The sequence below is a fragment of the Blastomyces dermatitidis genome (assembly GCF_000003525.1).
Source record: "Blastomyces dermatitidis ER-3 genomic scaffold supercont1.9, whole genome shotgun sequence".
Taxonomy (NCBI): domain Eukaryota; kingdom Fungi; phylum Ascomycota; class Eurotiomycetes; order Onygenales; family Ajellomycetaceae; genus Blastomyces; species Blastomyces dermatitidis.
The window spans coordinates 3239575-3262982 of NW_025544782.1; the positions used below are offsets into that span (position 1 = coordinate 3239575).

The 23408-nt window shown below is 45.9% G+C and overlaps 6 protein-coding genes across 6 annotated transcripts; 5 read left to right on the plus strand and 1 right to left on the minus strand.

Moving 5' to 3' along the window:
- Nucleotides 1–3784: 3784 nt before the first annotated feature.
- BDCG_07814 (uncharacterized protein) lies at nt 3785–6901 on the minus strand. The gene is made up of 4 exons (XM_045423599.1): nt 6399–6901; nt 6214–6317; nt 5053–6110; nt 3785–4948 (listed from the first exon to the last, which is right to left on the minus strand). Exons 1-4 carry the CDS (start codon nt 6439–6441, stop codon nt 4921–4923), a joined length of 1233 nt encoding a protein of 410 aa, XP_045278965.1. The 5' UTR covers nt 6442–6901; the 3' UTR covers nt 3785–4920.
- Nucleotides 6902–7175: 274 nt separating this feature from the next.
- On the plus strand, nt 7176–9611 carry BDCG_07815 (mitochondrial Rho GTPase 1). The gene is made up of 2 exons (XM_045423600.1): nt 7176–7326; nt 7393–9611. Exons 1-2 carry the CDS (start codon nt 7317–7319, stop codon nt 9282–9284), a joined length of 1902 nt encoding a protein of 633 aa, XP_045278966.1. The 5' UTR covers nt 7176–7316; the 3' UTR covers nt 9285–9611.
- A 41-nt stretch (nt 9612–9652) lies between these two features.
- BDCG_07816 (catabolite repression protein creC) lies at nt 9653–12920 on the plus strand. The gene is made up of 7 exons (XM_045423601.1): nt 9653–9962; nt 10132–10274; nt 10333–11383; nt 11493–11778; nt 11905–12102; nt 12181–12256; nt 12328–12920. Exons 1-7 carry the CDS (start codon nt 9958–9960, stop codon nt 12453–12455), a joined length of 1887 nt encoding a protein of 628 aa, XP_045278967.1. The 5' UTR covers nt 9653–9957; the 3' UTR covers nt 12456–12920.
- A 235-nt stretch (nt 12921–13155) lies between these two features.
- BDCG_07817 (uncharacterized protein) lies at nt 13156–14987 on the plus strand (the record flags this gene model as incomplete). The annotated part of the gene is made up of 2 exons (XM_045423602.1): nt 13156–14426; nt 14603–14987. 2 exons carry the CDS (start codon nt 13156–13158, stop codon nt 14985–14987), a joined length of 1656 nt encoding a protein of 551 aa, XP_045282316.1.
- A 2997-nt stretch (nt 14988–17984) lies between these two features.
- Nucleotides 17985–20080, plus strand: BDCG_07819 (CreD protein; the record flags this gene model as incomplete). The annotated part of the gene is made up of 5 exons (XM_045423603.1): nt 17985–18046; nt 18134–18277; nt 18358–18664; nt 18764–19192; nt 19283–20080. 5 exons carry the CDS (start codon nt 17985–17987, stop codon nt 20078–20080), a joined length of 1740 nt encoding a protein of 579 aa, XP_045278968.1.
- Nucleotides 20081–21366: 1286 nt separating this feature from the next.
- BDCG_07820 (PH domain-containing protein) lies at nt 21367–23081 on the plus strand (the record flags this gene model as incomplete). Its single annotated transcript, XM_045423604.1, has 4 exons — nt 21367–21471; nt 21560–21688; nt 21787–21879; nt 21963–23081. The coding sequence occupies 4 exons, from the start codon at nt 21367–21369 to the stop codon at nt 23079–23081; spliced, it is 1446 nt and encodes a 481-aa protein (XP_045278969.1).
- Nucleotides 23082–23408: the final 327 nt, after the last annotated feature.

Sequence of the window (23408 nt, forward strand, 5' to 3'; positions counted from 1 at the left end):
CCCTTTTAACCCCTACCCCCTCCAACCCCCCCACCGCGTCTACCGCCTCATAGCCCCCCCTATCCCTTCCACTCTCTACCCCTACCCTCTTACCACTTCTTTCACCCCTACCCCCTCTTACCACACCACCGCCTCTACCCGCCCCCAATCCCCCTCCTTCACCAACCCTGCCCCTACCGCCCCACAACTCTCTTTATCACTTCCATTCTCTATCTCTATCCACTGTTATCACTCTTTTCATCTCTTTCACTCTCTACTCTCTCATCATCATCATCATTATCATCTCTACTTCTTCTACTACTCTCTTTCACTCTGTATCATCTCTATTATCATTATCAGATTAATCAGAGCTGTACAGACTGCACAGTCAGCTATTCAATCTCATTCATGAATTCAAAGAGATGTATATAACATCACATGAGATTTTATTACAGAGTATTTAGCAGTATATACTATAAACACAGAGATCAAAATATGGTAGAGATAGTAAGAGAGAAGTAGAGATAGTGAAAGTGATAGAAGAGACTGTAGAGTAGTAGAGATAATGATGATGATAGAGAGGCTAGAGAGTGAAAAAGATGATAGAGAGAGATGATAGAGATGGTAGAAATAAAAGAGGTGATAGAGATGGTAAGAGAGGGGTAGAATGGTAAGATGAGAGTAGAGATAGAGAGTGAAAGTGATAGAGAGTGCTGCGAGGCGGTAGAGGCAGTGATGATGATAGAGATGGTAGGAGTGGTAGAAGTGGTAAGAAGTGATAAGAGGTGGTAAGAGAGGGTCAGAGTGAAAGAAGTGTAGAGGTGGTAGAGATGATAGAGATGGTAAGAGAGTGAGTGGTAAGATGGGGGTAGAGTAGAGAGATATAAAGTGGAAGTGATAGAGAGAGCTGTGAGGTGGTAGAGGCAGTGATGGTAAAGGTGGTAGAGGTGGTAGGAGTGGTATAGAAGTGGTAGGAGTGGTAGGAGTGGTAGAGGTGGTAGAGGTGAGTGATAAGATGAAGGGAGGAGTATGAAGTGAAAGTAATAGAGGGTGCTACAGGGCGTTAGAGGCGGTGGTGATGATAGGGGGTAGATAGAGTGGTGCAATTGGCAGGCGCCAACTACGTATCCATGGATTTTTGATGGGGTGCATGTGATGTCACGTGAGGTCACGTTACAGCGTTTTTTGCACGGAAAAGTTGGTTTTTCTTTAATAACCGTGCCATGCTTACTCACTCTCTGTAGTGAGTGCGCCACAGCGTACGGAAAACCACACTGTAAAGAAGCCCCGGTGGCCGAATGGTTAATGCGGCCACCCGGTAGCGCCTTGGCGTGGGGAAACCAAGGTGTGTGGGTTCGAAACCCGCAGGGGATACATTAAATCCGGAACTCAAGCACCTCAGGTTCCTAATAAATACAGAGGTGTACAAATCGCTCCAATAAATCGCTCTATGTTCCTGGGCTGGGAAGTTATTATCGCATGTACCTAATTGTCACTCCTTTGTATTTCCTATGTTCTTGTTATCTTGGCGTGGTCTCAACACCTGTATTTCCTCCTGTATAACCAACACTTGGCCTGTATTTAACATCATGCAAGGACTCATCATAAGCTCCGCTTGCATATGAGTATAATGAAAGAATAATAATAATAATAATAACACACTGTAAAGAAAATATTTTGAATATAGTAATCTTCAAAAATTAATTAATAATCATCATCACATCTATCTATAATATAAAGATTATCTATATACTCATTAGAAGGTGTAGAATTCACTGTAAGTTGAGATTTTATAGAATTATCTTGTTATAATTGAGTGACTGTAGATTTTATAGATTTGATTTCAATTAATTAAAGAGTTTTATTGAATGTCTTTTTCATCTTATCTGCTCTACAGATCATGATCTTGTAATTAGCATTCTTAATAGTGAGAACTTCATCTACTTGCACCTGCCTGTGAAAGGATTTGATAACTCAATGTCTATTTACTTAATAATAATCTGCAAGTTCACTCTCACAGTGTATGTTCAATTCCACCTGAATCATGCTATTCTTGAAGATCTTGTTCAACTGCCTTGTTAAATCAGATGTAAGAGTATTCTTCACATCTTTTAAGGTCTTGACTGCTGCATCAATTTAATGACATAGTTTTGCAACTGTCTCTGAGAAGGTTAATTATGAGAAGACAGTTGATAGTTAATCTGCAGGTGATGAGGTAAAGTGATTGCATACATCATCATCACTATCATATATATTGAGATTCAGAGCATCATTTTGAATTCATGAGTTTTTACTTGACTTGTTTGTAATCTGGCAGGCATTTGATGAATTGATATATTCATATCTTGCTTACTGTGAGAGGTGCAGTCTCTGAATCTGTATGATGCTGTCTCAACATGTGATTCACAGCAGCTTCAATATGCTTGATAATGAATGAGTAAAAATTAATGTTCAATTGATGAATTCATATCTTAATTGCCTCTTCCTGGCTGTCATTCAATGCTTGATTCAGTGGAACTCTCATAGTCCTTGATTTCTTCTCATTGATTCTCTCATACAAGGTGGTATATGAGACTTTGAATTCTTGTGACAGAGACATGATTTTTAATTTTGAATTGCTTTTGTACACATCAACAGCTCTTTGCAACTGCTTCTCAGTGTAATTAGAAGATTTAGACATGATTATAATTAATGATGATTATTTGAAGATGAAGAATGAAGATATTGAAAATATTTTCTTTACAGTGTGGTTTTCCGTACGCTGTGGCACACTCACTACAGAGAGTGAGTAAGCATGGCACGGTTATATAGAGAGATATTGCACGCCGCCTGTAGAATCACTGTTTCCTAATACGGACTAGCTCCGCAATAATTAGCACACCAAGGCTCGTGTGCTTTAGAAACAAAACGTGTCTGTACCTCTCACGCTACAAGAAATGAACCAAATAGATGTGATTCGCCTTCGGATGTTCTTCATATCGTACCTACTTTTGTAAGGACGTGCTCTCTGTTAACTAAATATGATGGATGTTATCGAGAGTCGAGCTGAAGGAAGATGTGTGTCACCGCCGCCCAACGCGAGCAGATAAATCACCTCACCTTGCCTCTCCAATCCCGCGCTGTGATTTAGCTGAAAAATGTGATAACTGGATACTGAAGTAGCTGAAACTATTCGCACTCCCAGAAGTCGTAGAGGAAGATGCAATCGTAGCTTCAATAGGGAAGGCCTAAAGTGGGAATGATGTAAAACCCTGTCTCTTCTCTGACATGGTTCAAAGCGCTTTGCGCACGTCGAGATCGCAGATTGCACAACACCCCATATGAAACATATACCTCTAGAGGCAGAGCTTACCAACTTTATGATGGAAACGACGACGTGGAACGTGGTCACGGCAAGACACACATTCTATACAATGAAATCCCACCCTTCATCTAAGAACCTGAGGGACATGACATTGCTTGGTGGCAAGTAAACGAGAAATGTGCACGGGCATGGTGAGGAAACTCCAGTAGCGATTCACTTTCTCAATGCAAGACAGCGCACCTAATGAGTAGGATGGAGGGGAGCATTACAATCGGAGAAGGGCGCCTCGGGGTTGTTGTATGTAATTGTACAGTAACCTTTAGATAGTCGTCGAGAGAAAATTATGAATGGAACCCCGTTGAAACCTCTTCCCGCCATACATTCCTTGGAGTGAAGCAGTTTCGTGGAATGGGAATCCTTGGAGAAGAAACATCACCCTTTTTGATCATCACCCTTTTGAGTTTGATGGAAACGAAAAGAGGCAAGCCATTTAATATTTTGCGAACATCAACTACTCATTTCTTTTTCTTAAGATCTGCCCAGGACGAATTAACCCCCCGTGTTTCTCTTATTAGAGCGTTGGCATATGTGGGCCATAACGCTGGGGAAAGTACATGTACATGTACATACATACATACATGTACATTATAGCACAATGAATGTGCCGTATATGGGTGTGCACGTTCTACGCTGTGAAAATTTGGATATCGCAAGGTGCGTGGGAAATCACCCGGATCGGGAAGGCCGATGTACAGTGCCTGACTTTCTAAATCATACCAATCGCGGCTAGGAAGCGCTGATGAGCGCCAGAAATACTCGTCGGATTGCACCCGTCATAACAGTGAGAGTAATAGATATCCGGGCACCTGGGGAATGAGGACGGTAGGGAGCTAACCATGTATTGAAGCATTTCCCCGACCGCCTGTATGATAGCTCGCCGCCTGGCAGTGCAAAAGATTGGCTGGTCAAGCTTCTAGGGGATAGCTGTCGCCGCGGAAAATATTCATAATTCGTGCTTTGCCTTGTCTCTGCAATGGATAATAATTTGTTCAAACCGTATCAAGTGAATCTTCTTTATGCCATGGAATGGTTAAGTTTGGAGCTAGATTGAGGTTAAAAAACAAAAAAAAAAAAGAAAGGACGGGGGAGGGCTGAGCTCAGACGTCCGGGCCTAAACAGAAACGAAAAATGCAAGAAACGAGGTGTTGGCGCCATTTTGAAGAAGACATGAAAAACAAAATTGAGCAATAATATACCAAACCGAAGAAGCGCTGAAGATTTTCAAAAAAAAAAAAAAAAAAAAAAAAAAAAAAAAGGGAAAAGAAAAGAGAAGAAAAAAAAAACGAAAGAGTAAAGATACCCAAGAAATCGAGATCGGCATGTATGTAAGTATACTCCTAAAAATAGGGCTACGGGTATATATAACAGTTGATATGGGTAAAACGGGAGGCGGTAAGGCCGGTCTTTTCGCTTGGGGATGTTGGCTAGACGTTGGTAATTCACTGGTGAAAAGGGCAAGAATGGTCAAAATGAGATGGGGCGCGTAAAAGAGCATGCTTGGGTAGTACATCGTCTGTTGGCGGATGCTGTTGACAGGAGGAGCGGTGGATGTTGGTCATTATCAAAAAAACGCCGGGTTAGAGAGTGGAGGCGTCCACGTAGTTACTAAAGGGGATATATAATCGTCAGTTTGACAGAAAAGGTATAGAGCAACAGGTATAGTTGTCCAAATGGCTCGGAAGAATAAAAACAGTCTACAAAATCCTTACCTAGGGAAGATGCCGGTTCTATCACCTATTCGCCCTGTCCACCAGTCCTCTTTCTTGTCCGTTTTTTTTATGATGGTGATGACCTCGCCCTTTTTAAATCCCAAATCTCCTTCCTGGTCAGCATCGAAAGTGAACAGCGCCACGGCCTGGTTCTTCTGCAACGAAGAGGCGGCTGGTCTCGAGGAGAACACCGGCTTGGGGGCTGTGGGACGTGTCGGCCTCCTGTCACTGTACGAATAGCCATCTTCATCGGCGCGGCTATAATTATCAAAAGTCTCTTTTGGATTAGCCCGTGTAGTGTAGGATCGGTTTATGCTACCGCTACTACCAGGTGGCCGGTCATAGACGTCATCAGCCCAAGTGTTGGCACGCCTTGGTCGATCATGGTATTGATAGTCATCTCGCGAATTCAAGGATCCGGTGCGGTCGCGTCGCACACCCTCTCCCATCGCTTCGCCTCGCCTTCCCTCCCAAACCACTCTGTCGTGCGAGTCGTCATATATGGGGATATCATTGTACATTGAGTCATTACCAGAACCCACGTTCCCAGAGAACGCACGTGATTGGAGGACGCGCATGAGAGGGTCTGCGGCAGGGGGCGGACGGATCGATCCTTCAAGCAGCTGGCGGGCAGAAACTTTGGAATTATAAAGCCGTTCATTTGCATCCTTCCTCTCCACTAGTACACTACCCTCCAGGCTTACACCCGCAAAAAGACCTTTTGTCTTGGAATATGAGAAAACTCCAGCAACCCCTTTCATACTCGCAGCTCCAGCAGCCTCGGCGTTGCGCCCAATGGGTCCAGCTGCAATTGAAACATTGCCTCCTAATGTTATGCTACCGGCCTGAGAGAACGCCCGGACGGCATTGTAATCATTTAAAATGAAAACAAAGTCTGTTAGTTCAAATCCTATTTGTCCACCGAATCCCGCCCCGGCTGTGGCGAGTGCGGACGGAGCCGACCATGAATTATCTGCCAAACGGGCAACGACAATACCTGAACCGAATCGCGCAGAGCCAAGAAAGCCCGCTTTTATCACGGTAAGGACCGCAAGACCCTACCACCGCAGCAGTCAGTAACCCCGTTCCGTAAGAACTTCAACAAAAATTGAGTGTATGTAGTGGTTTCCTCGTAATGTAAACGCAGAGCTTATCACACACCTTTGCATTTGCTAATATCTGAGGGGGAATGATCTTATCTGGCCCGAAAGCTTGACGGGGATCGACAAAAGAAGCAAGGATTTTTCCAGCTTTTCTGCATTCGCCTATTTTCCGCAGGATGTCAGTCAGTATGTAGGATACGGGTAGTTGCATGAGGGTTTTGAACAATTCGGGGTCCAACTCACTCCTCATAGAAGAGGGCAGCGGATTATGAATTCCCAGAGGCATGTTTCCCGGAAGTATTTGCTAGTTGGACACAGAATTCGAGACCTTGGATGAACGAAGAGGGGAATGACTTTGGCTACGGATATATATATATATATATAACGTGGTATGAATATATAGAGGGGAAAGTGGCTGATGAGCAAGATAAGGATAAGGAGGAGAAAAGGCGGATGGTCGCGGCAGAGGCGTCACTCCGAAGCTTAGGTCCGCGAATTCGAGACGTGTTTTGTGGAGACCCGTGCCTTCACAACACAATAATATGTATAAGATACGGAATGGGATTGGAAGTAGCCACGGCGTTATGGAGAGGCGGCGAAGGGGAGTTGAACGAGAGGAGAGAAAATACTAAGGTGTTGGAAAGTCTGGCTCTTGGGTTGGGTTGGGTGCCCGGGGGTGTGGAGAGTGGCTGAGTCAGTGACGCTGCGAGGATGTAATCTTATGTATTACGGACGTTAGAGCGACATGCATCTAAGCTCCGAGCCGCACCAGATGTAGTGTAACAAGATTACCTGATTCTTACGCCTAGTATCCCGCAAACCTGTCAAGTTTCCGCTGACGTAACATTGGCTTGCCCTGCCATGAACGACACGTGCTGGATGCGCGCGGAACAAAGGTATTTCCGCGACGGCTTTGTGGCTGATAATCGGTAGTTAGTCGGCTGCACTTTATTCCGGCGCATTTGCAACTTTACTGTTTGGCTTGTTTGTTCGTTCCTTGCATCATTATTTCTGTGTCTGTTCCAAACAAACAAGCAAGCAAGCAAGCAAGAAAACAACCGGCAAACTCTCAGCTGAAAATTCCTGGAAGCGTGGCAGTGGGCATATCCTCGAATTCGTTTTAATGCGAGACACAATTAACCGCAATAACGATATATTGACATGGGGACGGGTAAGTTTTCTACACGTACTTTTTGCTCCTGGTAGCTACGGGGTTCTCATACTCCTCGTGTCCTAGTGCGGATTTGTGTGTGCGGCGACGAAGGAACGGGGAAGTCCAGTCTAATAACTTCTCTCGTCAAGGGGGTCTTTATCACAAATAAGATCCAGCCTGTCCTTCCTCAAATCACCATTCCTCCGACCATCGGCACTCCTGACAATGTGACTACAACCACCGTGGTAGATACCTCCGCCCTTCCGCAGGAACGAGCAAACCTGGCTAAGGAAATACGAAAATCAAATGTTATCTTACTGGTATACTCGGACCATTACAGCTACGAGAGAGTTGCTCTATTTTGGTTGCCATACTTCCGCTCTTTGGGTGTCAATGTCCCGGTCGTGCTATGTGCCAACAAGTCGGATCTCGCCCCTGAGGGGAACGAGGCCCAGGTTGTGGAGGATGAAATGCTTCCGGTAATGGCAGAATTCAAGGAGATTGACTCTTGCATTCGAACCAGCAGTAGAGAACATCGGAACGTCAATGAAGCATTCTTTCTGTGTCAAAAGGCCGTCACACATCCCATCGCGCCCCTCTTCGACTCCAAGGAATCGGCTCTGAAACCCGCCGCCGTTAGCGCACTCCATCGAATCTTCTATTTATGTGACAAGGATCGTGACGGATATTTGAGTGACAAGGAAATTGCCTCTTTTCAGGCAAAATGTTTTGGTAAATCCCTCAGGGAGGAGGATTTGGACCATATCAAGGAGACGATACGCAGATTTGACCCGGATGCTGTTACGCCTGCTGGAATTAGCGTGCGGGGCTTTTTACAACTTAATAAACTCTATGCGGAAAAGGGCCGCCATGAAACAATATGGATCATACTGCGGACATTCAAATACACGGATAACCTGTCTCTTCAAGAAGACTTCCTCCACCCTCGCTTCGAAGTTCCTCCCTTTGCATCCGCGGAACTGTCTCCAGCTGGGTATCGTTTCCTTGTCGATTTGTTCCTTCTCTCAGACAAGGATAGCGATGGCGGACTCAATGACACGGAGTTGGCTTCGCTGTTTGCCCCAACCCCCGGCCTACCCACCTCCTGGATAGAAGGGGCGTTTCCCTGCTCAACTGTACGAAACGAGGCTGGCCATGTGACTTTGCAGGGCTGGCTCGCACAATGGAGTATGACGACGTTTACATCACCAAAAACCACACTCGAGTACCTTGCTTACCTTGGATTCGAGTCATCCGATCGAGGGAACCCGACAACCACTGCGGCACTGAAAGTGACCAAACCCCGGAAAAAGCGACGACGTCCTGGCCGCGTTGGCCGTAATGTTGTCATGTGTCATGTCCTCGGAGCGCCAGCCTCGGGTAAATCATCCCTCCTCGACGCATTTCTCTCCCGTGGCTTCAGCTCAACATACCACCCAACCATCCAACCACGTACCGCAGTGAATACCGTGGAATTGCCCGGCGGCAAACAATGTTACCTCATCCTGGATGAGCTGGGTGAGCTGGAACCTGCCCTTCTGGAAAACAAGACCAAACTTCTGGACCAATGCGATGTTGTCGCTTACACATATGACTCTTCTGACCCGGATTCTTTCGCCTACATCCCGGCGCTGCGAAATAAATACCCACATCTCGAGGAGGTACCAAGCGTTTTCGTTGCACTCAAAGCGGATCTGGACCGGACTACGCAGCGAGCAGAGTTTCAGCCAGACGAATACACCACCCGGCTAAACATGCCAGGCCCCCCTTTGCATGTCAGCGTAACGTGGAATTCTATTCAGGAACTGTTTGTTCACATTGCGGAAGCAGCGATGGAGCCTAACACGGCATTTCCACGAACCGAAGAAGATGTTGAAGGGAAATGGATGGCTTGGGGGATTGCAATTGGGGCGGTCGTCTGTGCTGGAGCGGCCGCGGTGGTAATATGGCGCAGAGCTACGGGTGGCGTGAATTGAGCCGCCCACTGGGCCATTGGCCTGTTGGTTTTCTTTTTCTTCTTTTCTTCTTCTATTTTTTATGTACTAGGGAGGCGTCTACCAGCGGAATATATCTGCCTTATTTATGCGGCTATATCTCTGGAGCTAACCTCTAATATACCTATATGCAGTTTACGATACCTATGTGTGAATTAATCATGTACACTACCATATATATATATATATTTCCCCGTCAGTAATTACAGTTCTTAAAACGGGTTGGTTTCCTATATATTCGTATTATTACTGTACATAGTACTTTATAGTTATATTCCACACAGTAGTTACATCACGTGCAATTCGCCGTTTCCACTCCCTTTCCCCACACCTTCCCGCAGCCCTAGTTATGATCTCAACCTCCACCGTCCGCCGCAGTAAGATTCGCTGATGATGGTGACGTCTCTCTGCCTATTCTTATTATTCTGTCAATAATTTATCGCGGTGACTTGTTTAACATGTCCCTGTCTATCTTCTTGGATGTTTGGGTTTAACTCCTACGCAATTTGCTCGGGCGCAATCGATACCTCCGGCCTATAGTCTCTCGCTTGTATATTCTATCACATCGTCTGAGTGGTAGGATTGCAATTTCCTGTCCCGTTGTTACCCATTAAACATTTTGAAATCTGGGATATAGGTGTCCATCTCCGACGCCATGTTGTAAGTGCTATTCACTCTTCAAACTCCATACATATTGGCATAACGGTGAATGGTGAATGGTGAATGGTGAATGGTGAATCTTCACTGCATCTCCCTGGCAAAGAGATAGTCGCACTTATCACCTTCTTGCTGTTAGCTGTTAGAGTTCCCATCTCACATGTGTATCTAGCGTACTACCTCCTCCCCCGCCTCGGTACTCGATGCCTTTGGCGTACGCTAATGGCACGGTAAACGGCTTGCCGGTACCAATTATCGAAACAAGCAACGTTCTAAAACGTCCCGAAGGGGGCTGCTCCCTTCAGGTTGGAGAAGGTTTGCACCCAAGTTGTTGTACTTATTCCGTGGCCCTTACAAACTAATCACTGAGTAGGAACTTATGTCCTTAGGGACGATCTACTCCTTGCCACTCCACCTCCCCATCCTTCCGAGGCTCCCATTACCAGCACGAACCCTCTAGCTACGGTTGTCCATCCCCCGACGTGTGGGGTTAAGCTATCTCTAGTCGTCGTCCAGCCCCGCAAATCTGTTCCTCAGCTCTACAGAGTGAGGACGTCGGTGAGTGGAAGGTCGGATCTTCGGAGCATTAGAGAAAGTGATAGTAGTGAAGGCCGGCCGACATCTGACACATTGGAGACTTGCGGATCAGCCCCGGCATTTGGAGAAGGCAGCCTCGCTCTCGCAACGAATATAGGCAAGGAGGGGCCAGGCTTAAAACGACGTAAACCCAAGAACAATATCCTCAAAAGCAGTTCTACCTTTGTTTCTCGCGTCATTACCCATGATGCAGCAGCGAAGAGGCTGGCGGAGAGAAGTCCTGACGGTGTCTATGCTTTCGCTAATATCAATCGTGCTTTTCAATGGCTGGACCTTAGCTCCAAAACGAAACAGGAACCTCTAACCAAGATCCTTTTCACGAAGGCGCATATGCTTTGCCATGATGTGAATGAACTGACGAAAAGTACAACACACCTGGATGTGATTATGGGCTCGTCTGTCGGGGATATCCTGTGGTATGAGCCAATGCAGCAAAAGTATGCTCGCATCAACAAGAACGGGGCCATAAATAGTTCTCCGATAAACCAGATCCGGTGGATTCCTGGCTCGGAGCACCTTTTCCTCGCCGCGCATACAGATGGTAGCCTTATTGTATATGATAAAGAAAAAGAGGATGCGCCATTCGTTCCAGAAACTGCGGACATTAGCCAGCCTAAACCCGATGATGAGAAGAAATCTCATAATTCGAGCCAAACTTTGACAATTTTGAAATCCGTCAATTCGAGGAATCAGAAGACCAACCCTGTTGCCTACTGGAAGCTTTCGAACCACCGAATCAACAACATCGCGTTCTCCCCCGATAGTCGACATCTGGCTGTTGTTTTGGAAGATGGCTCACTCCGGATTATTGACTATTTAAAGGAACAGTACGTAACCTGATTTTCCCGCATCTTTGAGGAAAAAAAAGAAAAAGAAAAGAAAAAGAAAAAAGAAAAAAAAAAACCCACTCTCAACTAACTCCGTACCTTGCGTCAGAGCCATTGACACGTTCATGAGTTACTATGGAGGGATGCTTTGTGTTTGCTGGTCTCCAGATGGGAAATACATTTTGACCGGAGGCCAAGATGATCTCGTTTCCATTTGGTCCCTCTCTGAGCGCAAAATTGTTGCACGCTGCCAAGGTCACCACTCGTGGGTCTCGTGTGTGGCATTTGATCCTTGGCGATGTGATGAGAGGAATTATAGGTTTGGCAGCGTTGGAGATGACTGCCGACTACTCCTCTGGGATTTCAGTGTTGCAATGCTCCATCGGCCAAAGGTGGTATGTTGCCAGCCCCTTCCCTTCCCTGTATATGAATATCATGCTTTGTTGCGGAGCAGAATATCGCCATCTACACCCAGTTGCGTGTCCCTTAAGAAGCTAACAATAAATTCCAATGCTCAATAGCTTCAAGCCACGGCACGACAACGTACTAGCGTTGTGGCACCGTCTAGTCGAAGCCGTACCGACACTCTTTCTTCTAATCGAGTGCGATCTGACTCGAACCGTACGGATAGCAAGCCTGTGGAGGAGAAGGGGGACGATGTACCTACTTTCCACCCCGTGGAGCCCAGAGCAAGAACTGCACAATTGCCTCCAATAATGGTAAGGGATCTGTCGGCCGACTCGAGTTCGTCGTGGATATTTTTTGAAACTGATAGCATTTATTATGATGACGCATAGTCCAAAGTAATTGGTGAAGATCCGATTTGTTGGCTAGGATTTCTCGAGGACTGTATCATCACTTCGTCACTTGAAGGTATGTTCGTGGAAACTATTTGTCTTATTACATGTGGTTTTCATTCCGTGGTCGTCTCTAATATTATGCAGGCCATATCCGTACCTGGGATCGACCGCGAGAAGGCGTGAATGAAGGGGTTGCTCATACGACAGCATCTGGCTCGGAATCGGCAACTAGCACAGGGCACATGGGTCGGCCGGGATCGTATGAATCTTAGCGTTAAGACCATGTAGTACTACGTAATGACTTAATGTTGTCCTCCCTTCCCATGCTTCTTTGCATTTGGTCGGATAGAGTCGGCGACGCCTCATGCGATCTTTAAATCTTTTACGTTTCCTTTTCTAACTTTGCCTTTGCATCAAAGCAGTTCGATGTTCATATATGCGAATGAAATTCTACGCAAACACTATTTGACATCAATAATGGGATGGAGTTATAGAAGGAACTGCGGCGGAGTACCTCACATTCATTCACTTACTCTTATTGCCGTATGTTCCTGGTTCTCGCATGTAAATATCCATTCTTGAGAGGAGTCCGTGTAATTGCAATGTATTTTCCTATCCGCTAATTTTCGTGCGTATTTTCGGATAATAATACTTATATTCCATTCTACTTTCTCCTTCCTCGGTTGCGATCATAGAATTACGATTCCTTTGCTTCCTTGATTTATGAAAGTCCATAAGTCCATGCAGTTATTTAGACATGCTGGCTCGTCACGCTTGCTTTGACGAAGGCGCGGCATGGTTCGTCATTGGACAAGGTTGGAGACGAGGCTGTCGATTGAGGTCACATGACCTCGGGATTCTCCAGGCGGCTCCATACTATACTATTCCCAAAAAAATGCGTCGGCTTGTCCACAACCCCAAACGATACGCCTTGATTTCGAGCCTACGCAGTGCGTTGACCTTTTACGAGCAATGGCAGCAGTCTTGAACCATCAACGAAAGATCCTCACCATCAACAGGCCCGATGCCCCGCAAATGAACCAAACCTTGATGCAAGCCTTCCACGATGCGCTCGAGAACAACCCCTCGGCAGACCTCCTATCCGTTGTCGGCGCTGCGTATCTGCGCGCTCATCGAGTAGCACAATATAAAGAGCTTTCCGAGACTGGCTGCCTCAATTTCCTAACTGTAAACAATCTCCACGATGAGATCAACGCTCACCCCGAGATCAACCTGCGGGATTATTTCCCGTCAGACTACGACCGTCGATACAGATGGCTAATGCCAACGGCAAAGGCAGAGGAAAAGACTCTTGAACCACCACAGAAAAAGGAACCTAGCGACTGGCTCTGCGAGAAGCTTTCTAGAATCGACACTGCCAGTATACTTTACCCGCTATCTAACCAGGCTACGGCGCTGATCCAGAAGTATTCAGTGGACAATAGCTATTCTTCTCCGGAAACCGCGCTGGCGGCGGCAATGAAAATGCTCATTTTGCATTCGGAAAGGTTGTTTGACCTCAGCATTAGAGGAGTTGTGGTCAAGTGCGGTGATGAGCTTGCAATCAAAGTGTTCCCTAATAGCAGAGATCTCACGGAGTATCACAATCTCCAATACCTTGCTGCCCATGCTGCTGAGCTTCCGATTCCTAGAGTCCACGGTCTGGTTGCTCTTGGGACGTTCCGTGCTATGTTCATGTCATATATTCCAGGCATCACCCTTGACAAGGCATGGCCAAGTCTATCCCATGAAGCAAAATTATCTCTTCGGAGACAGCTGGACTGGATATTCGTTCAACTCCGAAGTTTACAACAACGTGATGGACTGCAGCTAGGAGGTGTAGGTGGGGAAGGGGTTAAGGACTATCGTATCATGGAAGTTTCTTCCAAAAAGGGTATAATCACAGCATGGCAATTTGATGAGCTGCAATTCTCTGCGAAACATCGTGCAAGCCCTTCCTACGCCAAGCTACTTCGCTCCTTTTTGAAGAAGGAAAATAAATCTCTTCGGGGTTCAGTGTTTACACACGGTGATTTAAAGAAAACAAATATCCTGGTCGAAAAAGATCCTCGCAACGCGGACGCTTATATTGTAACTGGGATTATTGATTGGGAGGAGGGTGGTTTCTATCCCGAATACTATGAGTGCACGACGTTGTCAAATGGACAGAGCATTGAGACTGACGATGATTGGTATCTCTATGTGCCAGACTCCATTTCACCCTTACGATTTCCTGTGCGTTGGTTGGTTGACCGCCTTTGGGGCAACCTTTTGTGGAACTGGAGGACGGATATAGTTCGATGAATTCGCGAGAATAGCGTTTACAAAATAGGATCTAAAACGGAAAACTTCCCCGCAAAGGACGCCTCTTCAGGGACCTCTACCATGTCCTAATCTGACAGAAAAACTGATGGTATAGCTTACTTCCAGGCTTCGCGCTTTTCCTTGAGGATTCTTTTCTTGTTCTGGTAGTCCGCGTTATTTGGAATGACTCCATTCGTTTCCAGTTTATCCAGAACCTCGAGGATGAAATCCTGGCAACTATAATCAGACACCTCGTTGCGGATAGGTGTCTCTTGTGCGATGATTTTGACGGTCTCGACATTGCTTGTATCAATCTCACACAGGGAACAGAGCTCGATAAGGGAATTCGAAATGTTTGCGTCCGATCGCGCTCGAACTTCAATGAAATATTTCCGTCGAGCACCAAGGAGATGAATGATGGTCTTTTTAGTTGTCTCTGCCGCATCGATGAACAAGCTCCAGTGCTTGATGCCCGGGTTTTGGTAAATGGCTACCCTTAGGGGAACGGTTGAAGTCATATTTACTTGTCAAGTCGTCGGTGTGAAAGTAGATTTATGACTTTATTTCGCTGAAAGAGAAGGAAAATCTCATGGTGGAAGCATTTTATTTCCGGCCCACATTGACTTTTATGGGATATGGATTAATGAGAGCGGAAGAACTCGAAGAAGGCACGGCGAAGCGTATTATTATATATGTAGGAGCACTGCTTTGTGGCTCACTAGGTCAAAATAGATAGACTGGAAAATGGTTTTTTGGTTGGACAAGCAAAAAAAAAATCCAGCGGCACATCCCTGTTTTGATTGAACAGCAAACTTGGGGCAACGGTTGAGCATTTATAAGAAGTTATGCAAAGCTGCCTAGAAAGTGCCCCGCGGCATGTTCAACAAAACATATCTTCACATTTCGCGCCGCTGTGGGGCGTTCCAGCATAACACCAAGAACCGGAAGGCTAAACTCCAGGCGATCCTCTTTTGAGCGTTGGCACTTGGAAAAGTTTTCTATACAGCAGTACAATTAATAATGGGGTTTGAGTGCATACATGATTGATAGATAGATGATAGATAGGATAGATAGCCCTTGGCGACTTTGAAGGGCTTGTTGGACAGCTTTTTCTTTTTCACCTCTCCTTTTTAAAATTCATCTTCTCCGCCCCGCGTCACGTCACCATTCAAGTCTTGCATCTCAGGTGATAGATATAACTCTTCCCCAGATCAGTTGCCTGAAAAGTAGCGTTTCCCAAGTAGAGTTCTGGGGGTTCATTCGTCCCTCAGAAACGCCATCCCAACGCAAAACACTATAGACTTTGGCACATTCCAACCTCTCCACACCGAGATCCCGGCACCGTCTTTGAATCAATCAGTCAGGAGGAGGCGCTGAAGACAACGATGGATGACCTCACCTTTCGAAATGCTCGTAGTTCGATTGTAGGTTGCAAATAACTTCAGTGAGGCTTGGGCAGTGAGGCTACATGAGAAAAGGACACACCCTGATAGCTGTTTTAAGGACGGTCATTTTGGCGCGATACAACATACTATACTACTGGAAGAGCGGCAGGGCAAAAGAAGGAGACGAAAAACGAAAAAAGAAAAGAAAAAAAAAGGATGACTTTGATTGATTCTGTTGTCACGAATAAATATACTGCAGGATTGTAAACAGTTTACGATTTTTGGATTGTCTTTTTTCAAGTTATTAATAAGTATAATAAGTATAGTATGATAGATAGATAGGGGTCATCAGTCAGGCCATCTCCTCTCTAGCTCCAATAATAGTGGCAACCCGTGCAAGGTAGAAGAAGAGGTGATTGCACAAGTCAAGTCTGTTCGTCACTTAGTAAGTTAATAATAATAATAATAATTAATTTTGATCTTCTGCCATTCTTCCGTCTCACCCCCCCGCTCTTGCATATTATATTATACATTATTATTAGTATTAGTAAAGTGCCCAAAGCAACAAAGTAAGGAAGGTTCGATTCTAGCCGGCTTGGCCTTCGTATAAGTTAACTTATTCTATTTTATAGTCGATATGTTAACCACTGTGCAGGGTTGGGTTAGGGGGTCGGACGAATTGGGTATGTATTAACGGACGGTAAAAATCAAAAATCACGGGGTTGTTGACTGCAAGGTTAGTTACCTAGGTAGTTAGCTACTAACTACTACTTACTGAGGCTGTACTCCGTACTTATTATAACATTTGAAAGTCACAACACAAACTGGAACCATGCCGGCGAAGGCTGGGCACGGCACAACCGGCAGTTGTGTCATCTTGCAGCAAAATGCTTATATGTTGTTAATGTTCTAGGCTGAAGCCGAAGAAGGGGCCAGATCCACCCCCTCCCGTGGGTTGTTGAACTGTAAACGTCAGCGGGTTTTATCGGGATAGATAGATAGGATAGGTGTAGATAGTGCAAGGGGGTGTTTGTTTGTTGTTGTTGGAAACTTTTTTTTTTTTTTTTTTTTGCAACATAGATAGTTAACTACGAGTACGAGTTACGAGTAACTTACGATTCAAACCTTCGACCTGATAGGATAGGATAGTGTCTGTAACTATATACAATACACTACCTTAAAAAAGGAATTTGGCCTAGGCTACTACTAGATCAAACAAATGCGTGGGGGTCTGTCTGGCGTGGAAAATTTCGATAGAATAATTGAAAGTAGTAGTTAATAAGTTTTAGTAGTTAACTATAGTGTCAATAATAATAATAATAATGTGTCAGCCAGTCCTCATTCCGCGTAGTTACGTACAGTACAATATTATTTCCTTCATTATTGGAAGGTTACGAGAACAATATGGGAATAAGAAAAACATTATCGAGGTCCTTGAATAATTCTCTCAGAGACCAGATTGATCTCACTCCAGGCACACCAATCATTTTTCATTTTGTTGTTTGCTTGGTTAGTTAACTTAGTGCTAGGGCAAATGGGAATTTGTCTCTTGCTCTCTTGCTCTTGATCACAAACTTTATTGACCTCATACGTCAGTTTTCCTTGAAATTTGTAATTCTCGCTCGTATTTCTTTCTATATTTATCTCCAACAATCCATGGCTTCACACCGGGTGGCATGTACCCAGTACCCATGGACCTGCCTAGGGGCCGCAGCGGCAGGTACATGTATCATGTACATGTACATTGTATGGACATACAATATAGCGTCGTACACGTACCAATAATCCCTCCTTCTCCTCCCCCTCTTCCTACTAATAAGTCTAAAAGTTCCGGATGGTCCAAACCTTTAGTTTGCAAATTTAGCACTCCGCCTGAGCTAGATGACAGAACCAGTTGGCTGAATGAATGGCCGGCTTCCTTCAATTCTCTCTGCTCGTCTTCCCTTATACCATACATACCATACCTCATACTCTCCTTCCTCTCTCTCTCTCTCTCTCCTCTCCTCTCCATTATTCTCTTGCTCTGTCTTGATCTCACTCGGCTTTCCGTTATTCCGCTGCCCCTATGGTTATTCTAGCCTCGAGCTTTTCTCCATCCTGTCTTGTGCTGCCATGGCCCTCAGTTTCCTCACTAGTGGCGGGACCGCCAGTCAGGCAAAGTACTTTGATATCAGGTTGGTTTGACCCCATTGTTTCTTCTTCCTTCCCTTCCCCCAATTTCTTTTCTGGCGCACCGAAACGCTGACACCAATTCCCCACAGACTAGATCACGATTATATCGTTTTTCGCGGGAATGAACACGAGGCCGCCAGCACCTTGTTGAATGGCAAACTACTCCTTTGCCTCTCAGAGCCCCTGCAAATCAAATATCTCAGACTTCACCTCACTGGCATGTCGAAAATCCTGTAAGCTTTTATCTTTCCCCCCTTATGCGATACACCAAAGGAAAACGGGTGGATGCTAATGGGCTGAGTCATATCAACAGGCTCCAAGGTTCTAGCAGTCGCAGAAAGTCTTCGAGGGAAAATAGGTTTTTTGATCACACATGGACATTTAGAGATGCTGGCAAAAACAAACTGGAAACCTTGCCCGCGGGCAATTACGACTTTCCCTTTGATGTCATCCTCGCGGGATCCCTCCCCGAAAGCATTGAAGGGCTGCGTGACACCTTCATTACTTATCGATTCAAAGCCGAGATTGGTCGGAAATACGTCAAGGATATAATTCTACGGAAACCATTGAGGATTATTCGAACCCTTGACCCAAGCGCTCTGGAGCTTTCACATGCGATGGTATGTACTAACTGTGAACACCAACCGGTACAATGACTTTGATGCGACCCCTTTTTATATGTCCCGTGGTGTTGCTCGAGCTTACCGTTTCCGTGATAGTCTGTGGAGAATATATGGCCGAATAAGATCGAATATTCAATCTCGACCCCTTCCAAAGCACTTATATTCGGAACCTCCGTGCAGGTGGACTTTCGCCTTATACCATTGCTAAAGGGACTCACTATCGGTACTATTTCCACACAACTAGTAGAGAACCACGACTTCGTTTTAAACCCCCACGACGACGAAGCCGCCCAATTGTCCCACAAATGGACTAAAGTCATCCTTGAAGATATCTGCACATTGGATCAACTGGAAAAATCTCACTCCCTTAACAGAGATGCCGATGGATTTGAGTTTTCCCGAATCTTGAACCTACCAAAGTCACTCAACAAATGCTTACAAGACGCCGATACGAGAGGTATAAGAATCAAACACAAGCTAAAGTTTAGAGTCCAGCTTCGCAATCCGGACCGCCATATGTCTGAGGTATATTAATAATTTGTTCAATGCGTCTTTCAGCATATATTCTTCCATGTATAAGGTATAAAGCTAACAGCGCGGCTTCCCGAGTCATAGCTACGTGCTAGTCTTCCTGTTTCGATATTTATTTCTCCCAACCTCCCCATCGGCGATAACAATGATCTAATTGATCAATCCGTGCACTCCGCGCAGCGAGTTATCCATACGATGGCACAGCAGGCGCCTCCTCTGTATGGAGAGCATCGATTCGATCAGCTGTACAGCGAAATAGATTTTTCTGGCTATCGGACTCCTGGCAATAGCAGTCGCCCTGGCACACCCTTCTCGTCCGTTAGTCGAAATCTCTCAATAGATAACATCAACGCCGTGGTAGCCTCGGAATCTCAGAATATCTCACCAACTGCTTTACACACCCGACTAAACAACCTGCATCTTGGCGCTGCCACATTCCCATTTACCCCCCCGCCCTCGGAATCCGCTGAATTAGCGACAGACTCATCAAGCCAAGAATCCCAGCTGGTGAATTCGGAGGATAGTACACCGTCCATTAACATCCAGAGTCCTGGGATTATTACACCTGCGACCGCGACCTCCTCACGGCGGCTATCTGAGGACGACGACATTCCATCGGGTGTGGCTACGCCTAGCTCGCAAATTAGTGAAGTCGAGCACCTCTCGCGCGTCCCCAGTTACGCCACTGCAGTTCGATCGCATCCCTCACCACATTCCAACGAAGGCCTACCCGACTACCAATCGGCTACTGCTGGAGATGCTAGAGGTGTTTCCATAACTCCCATGCGACCCAGTCCTTCCCATCGTCCCTTGCTAACCAGCGACACGAGACATCGATCACTGTTCCGGCTTCACGATCGGAGCCATAGCAACGATATATAGTGACGGTCGAGCATCGCTCAACTTTCATAGTATGCGTTGAGTCTCTAGGCTTTTGGTGATTGTGTGTATAAACATACATAATCATTATGCCATTGTTTCGTTGCCGAACTATACACATTATACACATTAACGAATATTTACGCCTCTCTTATGTACCATCTAATCTATTTATCCATCATTACGCCACGGCAGGAGGGACTTGTTTTTTCTCCTTTTTCTTTATATATATATTTTTTATACATTTGCTAGGATGTGCCTATTTGCATAGACGGTGTTGGTTGGGCTATAACAATTTTACACACTACTTTTGGCGGGAAGTTGGGACAGGACAGGATCATGGGGAGTTTCATCTTGTTTTTTTCTTTGGTGTTGTTGGTTTTTAGATAAAATTCCTTTCTCTCTCATCACTTTATCATTGGACCCGTTTTTCCTCCTCCCCTCTGAATTTCTTTTCTCTGTTTCCTATTAACATGTCCCTGTTTGAGGTTAGAACGTGGTTGGATGGATTTTGCCCTGAGATTTGTGATCGAGTTCTTGTTGAACAAAACTGGTCTCCCTGTTTCAGCAATGCAACACTTGCCACTTGAATAGCTGGGCTCTGCCCAGGAAGAGGGGATACAGAACTTGAAACGCCTTTGCCCTTGCACGTTGCGATTGGGGGGACTATACATGATCCGTCCCTACACTACACACATATGACATATCCATGGATGTCTAGACTAGAGATCTGGTCCCTGCCACTTCCTTGCTGACTCATCTGACATCCCGAGGCGTGACATCACATTGACCTCAGCCGAAATCCCAGTTGTCTGCTATTCTCACTCGCGCTGCATTCAGACATTCAGACCTTGTCCTATTATTCAAGTTTATATACGATAAGATTAATTATTCTTCTATTCTTTGTCTCTTTTGTCCGCAAACTAGCCACTCCTGCGCTGCCCCTCTCAACTCCGTATGTTTTGACCGCCAAGCTCAAAATACCCCTCCCCCTCTGCGCCTTGTAGTCTCTCCACCCCGCCACATCCATCCTCAACCACACCGGCCCTTTGATTCTCTCTTTGTGTGTGAGAGAGGAAATTCGGCATCATCCACCGTCGCTTTTGGTCATTGAAACACTATTCTTCATTCATGATACCGACAATTGGACCCTGCTGCTTTCTTGGAAGCAATTTTAACGAGCAACTGTTGCTGCAACTTTGCCTTCAGCCGGTCTTTGGGTATATATCGCCAGTTACCGAACAAGCCCTTTCACTTCCTATATAACTGTCACCAGAACGCTGCCCATCATGGTTTTGACAAAACTACCGCGGCGGTCTTCTACCGTTAAAACTGTCTCGACTACGAATACCGCCAAAAGTGATGATGATCCTGCTCTCGAGGCCGATATGAGTGTAGGATCCCCCAGTAAATTTTTCTGCTATTAGGGATTGAGATCGGAGAAAGATAGGCTAACCGATGGATTTTTCTTTCCTTACCCAGAACAGTTCCAAAGTTCTATATAACCGGCTACAGGCCTGGAAACATGTGTGCGGATACCTCGAAAACTACATTACTGCGACCCACAAAGCCCACGAGTCCCAGTCGAAAGAATTTGGAAAGATTCTGAAGGTAGACCCCCCGCTCGCCTGTCAGCTGGTTGTTTAGTGACGCATGGAAAGGTCGCTGAGTGCTAATCTTCTGGATTCATTTGATTTCCCTCTCATTAGGCCTTACCAGAACCTCTGGAGGACGCGTCGCATTTCAGCGAGGGCAAGGGAGGTGTCGTTGGTCTCTTTGATAACCTACGCACCAATACCGGGGTAAGTCTATCCATTTTTGAAGCACTTAGCCTTTGCAGTGTCAATTTCTCCAAGCCTTTTTCTCTAACAGCGTCCTGCGACAGGCAATCGTGGATTTACACCGGGACACGGAGAAGAACTTGGAAAACCTCGTTCTCCCGATTCTCAAGCAGCTTCATCAAGAGATCAAATCCAAGGCCGAAGGCGTCGAACATGGTGCCGAAAAGTGTGCAAAGCAGGTCAGGAAAGCCACTGCTGCCACCCACAAACATATTGAAATGCTAGGGAAATACACAGCTGCTTTTGACGTCGGAGGCAAGCTAGAGCCTGCGCACGATCCCTACATTTTGCGGAGAGGCACTAGTCACCGCATGAACAGACAGGTGGCCGAAGAAAACAATTATCGGGAGGAGATGCTGCAGGTTCAGAATTCCCTTTCACTTTTCGAATCCCATATTGTTAAAACGATGCAGGCTGCACTTCTCCAGTTTTCCAACTGCATGGGAGCCCACTCTGGCAGCGTAGGCAAACTGTATGCAAACATGGTCGACACAGCGCAGCAAATCCCCGACAATTTCGAATGGATGAACTTTTCCGTGCGCAATGAAGAAATCCTGATCAACCCCGACAAGCCTGCCCGTACCATATCCGACGCCATCTTCCCCAACCAAGCGCACTCCGCCACCAAAGCGCTAATCGAAGGCACACTCGAGAGAAAATCCCGCGCAATGATCAAGGGATACAGCCCAGGCTACTACGCTATTTCCCCAGCCGGGTACCTACACGGTTTCAAAGACAACGATGATTACAACCGGGAGCCAACAGCGGACATCTCGCTCTATATTCCCGAGTGCTCCATCGGTAGCGGCGATGGCGTCAAGTTCACCATTAAGGGTAAAGACGTCTCAGGCGGCAAGGTCGGACAGGCATTCTCCACGACGACTGAACTCACTTTCAAGGCCCATTCCAAGGAAATCGCGGAAGATTGGCTCGATGTTCTTACCAAATTGGCTAACAGGTCTGGGCCTGGGTCGGGCTCTGGGGCGGTCAGTCAGACCACGAGCCCAGCTGTGAGTAGGACTACAAGTGGTGCGCACGGGATTCCTCCGCCTGTAGCTCAACCAGCTGCAGAGACGACGGAAATACCCCCAGCACCTACCGCGGCAACATCACAGCAAGAAGAGGGGACCATAGCGCCGCTAGTGGATGCGGGTAGACTATGATCATATCGCAGTCTATATTTATATCTATATATCTATATATATATTAGTCTCACTACTTGCATTGATGAGGGACGGACCGATTTTTCCATTCACTACTTCCTTCAGTTTCTTGTTTAGGTTGTTGCGCTATGTTTTTTACTCATTTGTTTTTACTCCCCTCTGCGGCTTTTTCAGGATAATGTGAGGAGCGGAGCGTTTTGAAAACATGGCAACATATACATACACATATTCACTTACGCCATTTATCCATCTCGGATTTCGTTTGCTTTTTTTTTTTTTTCTATATTCACACTCATGATATCTCCTTGGACTTTCGGACATCCATTT

What these genes read in the sequence shown, in the direction of transcription:
- BDCG_07814 (XM_045423599.1), bottom strand. Translation starts at nt 6,441, where the DNA reads ATGCCTCTGGGAATTCATAATCCGCTGCCCTCTTCTATGAGGA. An exon ending in AGATATTAGCAAATGCAAAG is followed by an intron (nt 6,111 to 6,213) that starts GTGTGTGATAAG and finishes CTGCGGTGGTAG; the next exon opens with GGTCTTGCGGTCCTTACCGT. An exon ending in AGAACCGGCATCTTCCCTAG is followed by an intron (nt 4,949 to 5,052) that starts GTAAGGATTTTG and finishes TATCCCCTTTAG; the next exon opens with TAACTACGTGGACGCCTCCA.
- BDCG_07816 (XM_045423601.1), top strand. An exon ending in ATTGACTATTTAAAGGAACA is followed by an intron (nt 11,384 to 11,492) that starts GTACGTAACCTG and finishes ACCTTGCGTCAG; the next exon opens with AGCCATTGACACGTTCATGA. An exon ending in CACAATTGCCTCCAATAATG is followed by an intron (nt 12,103 to 12,180) that starts GTAAGGGATCTG and finishes GATGACGCATAG; the next exon opens with TCCAAAGTAATTGGTGAAGA.